The sequence below is a fragment of the Aegilops tauschii genome, chromosome 3, assembly GCF_002575655.3.
Source record: "Aegilops tauschii subsp. strangulata cultivar AL8/78 chromosome 3, Aet v6.0, whole genome shotgun sequence".
NCBI classification, from domain to species: domain Eukaryota; kingdom Viridiplantae; phylum Streptophyta; class Magnoliopsida; order Poales; family Poaceae; genus Aegilops; species Aegilops tauschii.
Window position 1 is genome coordinate 15,356,811 of NC_053037.3, and position 9,761 is coordinate 15,366,571.

The window sequence follows — 9,761 nt, forward strand, 5'->3', positions numbered from 1 at the left end:
GTACCGTCATGATCTCTATCGTCACCGGCATGACACCATGATCTCCATCATCTTGATCTCTATCAACGTGTCGTCACATGGTCGTCTCGCCAACTATTGCTATCGCCTAGCGATAAAGTAAAGAAATTATTTGGCGCTTGCATCTTATGCAATAAAGAGACAACCATAAGGCTTCTGCCAGTTGCCGATAACTTCAAAAAAACATGATCATCTCATACAACAACTTATATCTCATCATGTCTTGACCATATCACATCACAAAAGGCCCTGCAAAAACAAGTTAGACGTCCTCTACTTTGTTGTTGCAAGTTTTACGTGGCTGCTACGGGCTGAGCAAGAACCGTTCTTACCTACGCATCAAAACACAATGATTTTTCATCAAGTATGTGCTATTTTAACCTTCAACAAGGACCGGGCGTAGCCACACTCGATTCAACTAAAGTTGGAGAAACTGACACCCGCCAGCCACCTGTGTGCGAAGCACGTCGGTAGAACCAGTCTCGCGTAAGCGTACGCGTAATGTTGGTCCGGGCCGCTTCATCCAACAATACCGCCGAATCAAAGTATGACATGCTGGTAAGCAGTATGACTATTATCGCCCACAACTCACTTGTGTTCTACTTGTGCATATAAGATCTACGCATAAACCTGGCTCGGATGCCACTATTGGGGAACGTAGTAATTTCAAAAAAATCCTACGCACACGCAAGATCATGGTGATGCATAGCAATGAGAGGGGAGAGTGTAGTCCACGTACCCTCGTAGATTGTAAGCGGAAGCGTTATGACAACGCGGTTGATGTAGTCGTACGTCTTCACGATCGACCGATCCTAGCACCGAAAGTACGGCACCTCCGCGATCTGCACACGTTCGGCTCGGTGACGTCCCATGAACTCACGATCCGGCAGAGTGTCGAGGGAGAGCTTCGTCAGCACGACGGCGTGATGACGGTGATGATGAAGCTACCGGCGCAGGGCTTCGCCTAAGCACTGCAACGATATGACCGGGGTGGATTATGGTGGAGGGGGGCACCGCAATGATCAACGACAAGAGATCAATGATCAAATTGTGTGTTCTAGGGTGCCCCCTGCCCCCGTATATAATGGAGCAAGGGGGAGGCCGGCCGGCCTTTGGGGCGCGCCAAGGAGGGGGAGGAGTCAAGTAGGACTCCCCCCTTTCCTAGTCCAACTAGGAGGAGGAAGGGGGAAGGAAAGAGAGGGAGAGAGGGAGGGAAAGAGGGGGCGCCGCCCCCCTCCTTGTCCAATTCGGACTCCTCAAGGGGGGGCGGCCAGCCCATGGCCCCCTCCTCTCTCTCTCTCACAAGGCCCATGTTGGCCCATTAGTTCCCCGGGGGTTCCGATAACCCCCCGGCACTCCGATAATTATCCGGTGACCCCCGGAACTCATCCAGTGTCCGAATATAGTCATCCAATATATCAATCTTTATGTATCGACCATTTCGAGACTCCTCGTCATGTCCATGATCACATCCGGGACTCTGAACTATCTTCGGTACATCAAAACACATAAACTCATAATACCGATCATCACCGAATGTTTAAGCGTGCGGACCCTACGGGTTCGAGAACTATGTAGACTTCACCAAGACATGTCTCCGGTCAATAACCAATAGCGGAACCTGGATGTTCATATTGGCTCCCACATATTCTACGAAGATCTTTATCGGTCAAACCGCATAACAACATACGTTGTTCCCTTTGTCATCGGTATGTTACTTGCCCGAGATTCAATCGTCGGTATCTCAATACCTAGTTCAATATCGTTACCGGCAAGTCTCTTTACTCGTTCCGTAATGCATCATCCCGCAACTAACTCATTAGTCACATTGCTTGCAAGGCTTATAGTGATGTGAATTACCGAGAGGGCCCAGAGATACCTCTCCGACAATCGGAGTGACAAATCCTAATCTTGATCTATGCCAACTCAACAAGTACCATCGGAGACACCTGTAGAGCACCTTTATAATCACCCAGTTACGTTGTGACGTTTGGTAGCACACAAAGTGTTCCTCCAGTATTCGGGAGTTGCATAATCTCATAGTCATGGGAACATGTATAAGTCATGAAGAAAGCAATAGCAATATACTAAACGATCAAGTGCTAAGCTAACGGAATGGGTCAAGTCAATCACATCATTCTCTAATGATGTGATCCCGTTAATCAAATGACAACACATGTCTATGGTCAGGAAACTTAACCATCTTTTATTAACGAGTTACTCAAGTAGAGGCATACTAGTGACACTATGTTTGTCTATGTATTCGCACATGTATTATGTTTCCGGTTAATACAATTCTAGCATGAATAATAAACATTTATCATGAAATAAGGAAATAAATAATAACTTTATTATTGCCTCTAGGGCATATTTCCTTCACCATGGACTCAACATTAGTCATAAATAACTCACATACTTATTGCAAAAGTCTATTAGCTATTGAAACAAAGTACTACACGCATGCTCCTAGGGGAAGGGTTGGTAGGAGTTAACCATCGCGCGATCCCGACCTCCACACAAAGGATGATAATCAATAAATAAATCATGCTCCGACTTCATTACATAACAGTTCACCATACGTGCATGCTACGGGAATCACAAACTTTAACACAAGTATTTCTACCAATCCAACATTACCCATTAGCATGACTCTAATATCACCATCTTGATATCTCAAAACAATCATCAGGAATCAAACTTCTCATATAGTATTCAATGCACTTTATATGAAAGTTTTTATTATATCCTTCCTGGATGCCTATCATATTAGGACTAAATTCATAACCTAACCAGATTACCACGCTATTTAGAGAGACTCTCAAAATAATATAAGTGAAGAAAGAGAGTTCAATACTTTCTATAAAATAAAGCCACCTCCGTGCTCTAAAAAGATATAAGTGAAGCACTAGAGCAAAATTGCCTAGCTCAAAAGATATAAATGAAGCACATAGAGTATTCTAATAAATCACGATTCATGCGTGTCCCTCTCAAAATGTGTGTACAACAAGGATGATTGTGGTAAACTAAAAAGCAAAGACTCATATCATACAATACGCTCCAAGCGAAACACATATCATGTGGTGAATAAAAATATAGCCTCAAGTAAATTTACCGATAGACGAAGACGAAAGAGGGGATGCCTTCCGGGGCATCCCCAAGCTTAGGCTCATGGTTGTCCTTGAATATTACCTTGGGGTGCCATGGGCATCCTCAAGCTTAGGCTCTTGCTACTCCTTATTCCATAATCCATCAAATCTTTACCCAAACCATGAAAACTTCACAACACAAAACTCAATAGAAAACTCATGAGATCAGTTAGTATAAGAAAGTAAATCACCACTTTTTGATACTGTTGTGAACTCATTCTTTATTTATATTGGTGTAATATCTACTGTATTCCAACTTATCTATGGTTCATACCCCCCGATACTACCCATAGATTCATCAAAATAAGCAAACAACACAAGAAAAACTGAAACTGTCAAAATAAGAACAATATGTAGCAATCTGAAAACTTTGAATACTTCTGTAACTCCAAAAATTCTGAAAAATTAGGAAAACCTGGAAAATTTGTATATCAATCTTGTGTAAAAAATGCAGATCAAAAGCACACTTCTGTGAATTATGAAAATTATTTTACTGGACGCAAAAGTTTTTGTTTTTCAGCAAGATCAAATCAACTATCACCGTAAGCCATCCCAAAGGTCTTACTTGACACAAACATTAATTAAACAAAAAACACATCTAACCAGAGGCTAGATGAATTATTTATTGAAAAACAGAACCAAAAAAGTAAGAACAAAAACAAAATTGGGTTGCCTCCCAACAAGCGCTATTGTTTAACGCCCTTAGCTAGGCATAAAAACATAGATCTAGGTGTTGTCATCTTTTGTATTGTTTTTCGTAGATGTATTCTCATCGGGAGGTTTTGCAAAGACAACTTGAAACACATTATCCATAGAAATTTTGGCATCATTAAGCTGTCCCTCTACGTATCCCCTTTGATTCCCGGCTACAATCCAAGAATACTGTTGATTAACATCATTGAAAACTTGTTGGATCATATCTAAAACGGGGATTTTCTTTTTGAGATTCTCATAAAAATTTTGATTATTTCCAAACAAATGTCTCAAAGCATAGTCACTATTGTAAAGAATCTCATCTATTACTTGGTTTTTCATGATTCATACTGTAATGATAAAAAAATTCCCTAGCTTCCCGCACTATGTGATCAAACTCATTTTTTAGAACTTGGGTAGCTATCTTTTTAGCCTTAGGATCTTTTATCACGGGTAGCTCAAAAAACAATCTTTGCAAAGTGGGATGAGTTCGGATAAATCTATGTTCAAATTTAAGAACTAATGCTGAAATAGCTTCCGCATAAGTTTTAGTCCTTTTAAGTATGGGAACATCGTCGAGAGGCAAATTGCCTACACAATTGAAAAAGTATTGTATATGTTCTTTTCCCATAAAATTCCCTTATCCCAAGACGAAAGTTTTAACATCCAGATTTCCTGAACGTCCAATTTTAGGAGTCAGGCCATCATTAGTTTCTGCCATGCCAAAGTCACTCATGGTGATGAGTCCAGGTAAAGAAAAGATCAGGTGGAAAAAGGGCGAATAAAGAGGCAAATCTTTTCGAAAATCATTTTAGAAGTGGGGGAGAGGAAAATGAGAGGCAAATGGCGAATAATGTAATGCGAGAGATGAGAGTTTTATGATGGGTACTTGGTAGGCTTGATGTATATCTCCCCGGCAACGATGCCAAGTATTCTTCCTGCTACTTCTTGAGCTTGCGTTGGTTTTTCCCTTGAAGAGGAAAGGGTGATGCAGCACAGTAGAGATAAGTATTTCCCTCAGTTAAAAACCAAGGTATCAATGCAGTAGGAGAAACGCGCAAGTCCCGAATAGATGTACCTACACAAACAATCAAACACTTGCACCCAACGCGATAAAGGGGCTGTCAATCCCTTCATGGTCACTTGCAAAGGGGAGATCTGATAGAGATAAATAAAACTAAACAAAAGATAAAATATTTTTGGGTTTTCTGGTTTATAGATCTGAAAATAAAAGATTGCAAAATAGTAGATCCGAAACTAATATGATGGAAAATAGTAGATCGGAAATTGATATGATGGAAAATAGACCCGGGGGGCATAGGTTTCACTAGAGGCTTCTCTCATGAAGGCAAATAATACAGTGGGTGAACAAATTACTGTCGAGCAATTTATAGAAAAGCGTGAAGTTATGACGATATCCGAGGCAATGATTATGAAATATATGCATCACGTCCGTGTCAATTAGACCGACTCCTGCCTGCATCTACTACTATTACTCCACACATCGACCACTATCCAGCATGCATCTAGAGTATTAAGTTCATAAAGAACGGAGTAACGCCTTAAGCAAGATGACATGATGTAGAGGAATTAACTAAAGCAATATGATGAAAACCCCATCTTTTTATCCTCGATGGCAACAATTCAATACGTGTCTCGCTATCCCTACTTTGTCACTGGGTGAAATCACGCAAGATTGAACCCAAAGCTAAGAACCTCTCCCATTGCAAGAAAAGCAATCTAGTTGGCCAAACCAAATCGATAATTCAAAGAGAAATACAAAGATACCAAATCATGAATACAAGAATTCAGAGAAAATTCAAATAATATTCATAGATAAGCTGATCAAAAATCCACAATTCATCGGATCTCGACAAACACATGGCAAAAGAGTATTATATCGGATAGATCTCCAAGAACATCGAGGAGAACATGGTATTGAGAATCAAAGAGAGAGAAGAAGTCATCTAGCTACTAGCTATGGACCCATAGGTCTGAGGTAAAGTACTCATGCTTCATCGGAAGGGCAATAGAGTTGATGTAGATCCCTCCGCGATCGAATCCCCCACCGGCAGGATGCCGAAAAAGGCCCCAAGATGGGATCTCACATGAATAGAAGGTTGCGGCGGTGCAAAAGTGTTTTCGTGGATGCTTCTGAGGGTTTTGGAATATATTTGAATATATAGGAGGAAGATGTAGGTCAGGGAGTCACCGAGGGGCCCACAAGGTGGGGGGCGCACCCTCCACCCTTGTCGCCGCCTTGTGGCTCTTCTGACTTGCACTCCAAGTCCCCTGGGTGTCTTCTAGTCCAAGAAAAATCATCTGAAGTTTTATTTCGTTTGGACTCCGTTTAGTATTTCTTTTCTGCAAAGCTCAAAAACAAGAAAAAAACATAAACGGACACTGGGCTCTAGGTTAATAGGTTAGTCCCAAAAATAATATAAAATAGCATATTAATGCAAATAAAACATCCAAAACAGATAATATAATAGCATGGGACAATCAAAAATTATAAATACGTTGGAGACGTATCAGTCGACCGATCCGGAGATTATGCTTTCACCCATGTTGGGTGAAAACCTCCCTTGCCACCCAATCCAGCCGCATACACACCACCTTGGATAACGGTTAGTACTCTGTTCGATGTAGCATAGACCACGTACGAAGCCAGTGTGTACAAAGGAAAATTACTTGCAAAGGAGCAGAGTTTTTTCCATTGAAAATCAAATCATTTCTACATGGCCACAACGACCATAATCAGGCATACGCTCTCACCCTTATTAGCATTCTGAATCTATTTGGAATACCGTCTAACCAATGACCAAAAATATTGGCAACACTTGTGGGAGGATACAAATTGGACGCTATTTGGATAGCTGACCATGTAGAACACCCAAACGTGCATGGGAAAAAAAGGTTTTTGATTGTCTTTTCGTGAGTATAGAAACTATACTTCTTGCTTTCTTGCTAGTTGCAACGGGCGAGGTTGTCTTTCGTTAGCACAACTCCCCTCTGAAAATATCACATAATTATTTTAACTTTTAGTAGAGTCTTGGACTTCCAAATTTTCATGTTATTACTGGGACCTCTGACTGCATGAGAGCATGGTACATAGAGTCGACTATGAAGGACCCATATGTAGTGAGGTTCCAACGAAAAACATCCCGCCCTTGTGCCAAGTTAATCGAAACCAATCGGGATAGCACATTTTGCCATGACATAAGACGGGGGCCAATTAAATTCCTCCTGAAAGAAATATCCAGCAGGAAAGAACTGAGCACCTGCGCTAGAGTATCATTCTTATCACGAACAGTGCGATACAAAGATGGATATTATACCCGGAGGCTGGCATTGCCTAACCAGTTGTCCTCCCAGAAACGAATCTCCGGCCCGTCTTTTATCACGAAGGATTGAAAGCAGAAAAGATTTTTCTTTGCCGCCATTAGACCAGCCCAAAAATGCGAGTCACCAGGTTTCAAATAGGCCCGTGACACAACTTTTTGGTCTAGATACTTATTACGCAACAGGGTTTGCCAAACGCCATCCTCAGTAAAAGGTTGAACAACCATTTACTAAGTAAGCCATCATTCTTGACTTGAAGGTCACGAATACCAAGAACACCTTGGTCTTTCGGCCTACAAACTACACTTCATTTGACCAACCTGTATTTTTTCTTTTCACTATCTCCTTGCCAAAAGAATCAGGATCTAAAATAATCCAGCCTTTGCATGACCCCTTTACGGAGTTGGAAAAAGGAAAGCATGTGAAGATATTTATATGGATGAATTGTGCTATTTTCTAAAATTACTTTGAGTGTTGCAGGCTTGGTTTAGTTAAACGAACGAAATATCGTCTGTTTTATGAAAATCATGTCCGAACTTTACTGCATTTGCCGTGTTTGATGAAATTCGTCTTGTTTGCTGAAATCCTGTTTGAAATGTATGCGAACATGGTTAGATGGCTGACTCTCACATAACTGTCCATGGACTGGTCCACCCCGCTGTCCGATTTGGGGTTCGGTGTTGGAGATGCCACTGGATTGGTCACATACTAGTACATCATTCAATATGATATAATACCAATCCTTTCTTTTCTTATCTAATTGTGTGCTACCTCAGCAAAATACCTAGTTGGCATAGATGATATTACCTAGTATGATACTTTCTTTATAACAAGACTTAGGTCTGTTTACAGCAAGATTGCGAGTCATAGCCGCCTACGGTGACTGGTGATTGGCCACATGCGATGCAATGGCGGATACCACCTGCTGTAAACATCGCCAAGCACGAGCGTACGCACTCACGTGCTGCAGTCAAACTATTTGACCTTCCGGGTTTGAACATGAGACTAGCGCGCCACTCATCACACTTGAGCATCGCCCCGAGAAAGATATCAGTATCGTTCGTGCTCTAGAATCTCGCTTTCGAGCTCAAGTTACCCCGGATCAGGCGGTGGCATCAGTGTCACTTGTCAGCCTAACTAATTACCGTGTCGTCAAGTTCGGTTTACCAAACACACCATAAGGTAATATACGGGCGTCTTCAACTCATTTCGAAGAGAGATCGGTCGGTGTCAATCAGTCACACTCATGATGTGGCTCCGCTCGCGCCGTACTTGGTGATGATGGACAACATATATTTCTCGAACAAACAAAAACTTACACTTCATTGGTGCTGGTCCAGCACTCCAGCGTGATATATATCTGAATTAATTGATATTCCACTGATTTTATTTATTTTATTTCAACACCGTCCATACACGCACGCACACCATGGTCCATGGAACCATGAACCGATGTGGAATTGTGGATCACTACCCCGCCCTGGTGAAGTTGAAGTTGCCGCAGGAGAAGCCCATTGCCGGGAGGTACGGGGTGAAGCTGAGCGTCTTCTTGTCGTTGTCGAGCACCACCAGCTTGCTCTCCATTTGGAACCCTCCGATCACCACCGCCGGCGTCCCGCCCGCCGTGCCGCCCCCCGCCTGGACGAACGCGAAGCACGCCGTGCCGCTGTTCACCTGCGCCATGGAGTTGCCGCCCACCACCGTGAAGTTCGTCCCGCCCTCCAGCATCACGTCCACCTGCGGGACGGAGTAGCCCGACCGCGTCGGCGAGAGCTTGGACGAGTCGTAGCACAGCTCGAACGGCGCCACGGCCGCGACCTTCGCGCTCGAGCCCATGGCGCGGTCGAAGGCCGTGATGAAGGGGCGGTACACGTCGCTGCGGAGCTGCGCGTAGGGGATCGTGGTGGAGAGGCCGACCACGAGCGCGCCGGAGCCGGAGACGGCCACGCGCGTCCCGTCTATGGCGACGCCGTTGGTGGCCGAGACGAAGTAGCCGGGGTTCCCGGAGAAGGGCTGGCGGAGCGGGACGCCATCGGAGAGGAGCGTCGTGATGGCCGGCCGGTCCGCCGGGGGCGCGAGGAAGAACGGGCCGCCGCCGAAGATGGCCGCGCCCACGCCGGCGCTCGGGAGGCAGAGCGCGAACGAGTTGGCCACCTTCTGCGTGCTGGCCACCTGGGCCGGGAACGAGGCGCTGGAGCGCGCGAGCCCGGCGACGCCGATGGTGCCTGAGGGTGCCGCCGCGCAGGTGGCGGTGGCAGCGAAGGAGACCGGGGACAGCGGGTTGCTGCCGTCGGTGGAGTTGGCGGAGAGCGTCACTTTTGTCGTCTGCCCGCTGCACGGCGTCGTGATGGCCGGGGCAGAGAGGTCGAGGACGAGCGGGCGGCCGGCGCTGAGGGGCGCCGTGTAGAGCGCGGTGGACGCTCCGCCCTTGGTGATCTTGGTGAGCAGCGGCTTTCCGAGGGTCGCCGCCGTGGAGACGGCGAGCAGGAGGAGCACCAGGACTGGCTTGGACTGCCACATTTTCGGTTTGCGTTGAGTTGGAATCGATGCTGTGAAGGAAGG

At 44.7% G+C, this 9,761-nt stretch overlaps 1 protein-coding gene across 1 annotated transcript; it reads right to left on the minus strand.

The window, feature by feature from the left end:
- Positions 1–8,556: 8,556 nt before the first annotated feature.
- Positions 8,557–9,761, minus strand: LOC109772659 (chitinase CLP). Its single transcript, XM_020331364.4, has one exon. It carries the CDS (start codon positions 9,717–9,719, stop codon positions 8,670–8,672), a length of 1,050 nt encoding a protein of 349 aa, XP_020186953.1. The 5' UTR covers positions 9,720–9,761; the 3' UTR covers positions 8,557–8,669.

Excerpts from the sequence above, each read along its gene's own strand:
- LOC109772659 (XM_020331364.4), bottom strand. The coding sequence starts at position 9,719 with ATGTGGCAGTCCAAGCCAGTCCTGGTGCTCCTCCTGCTCGCCGTCTCC.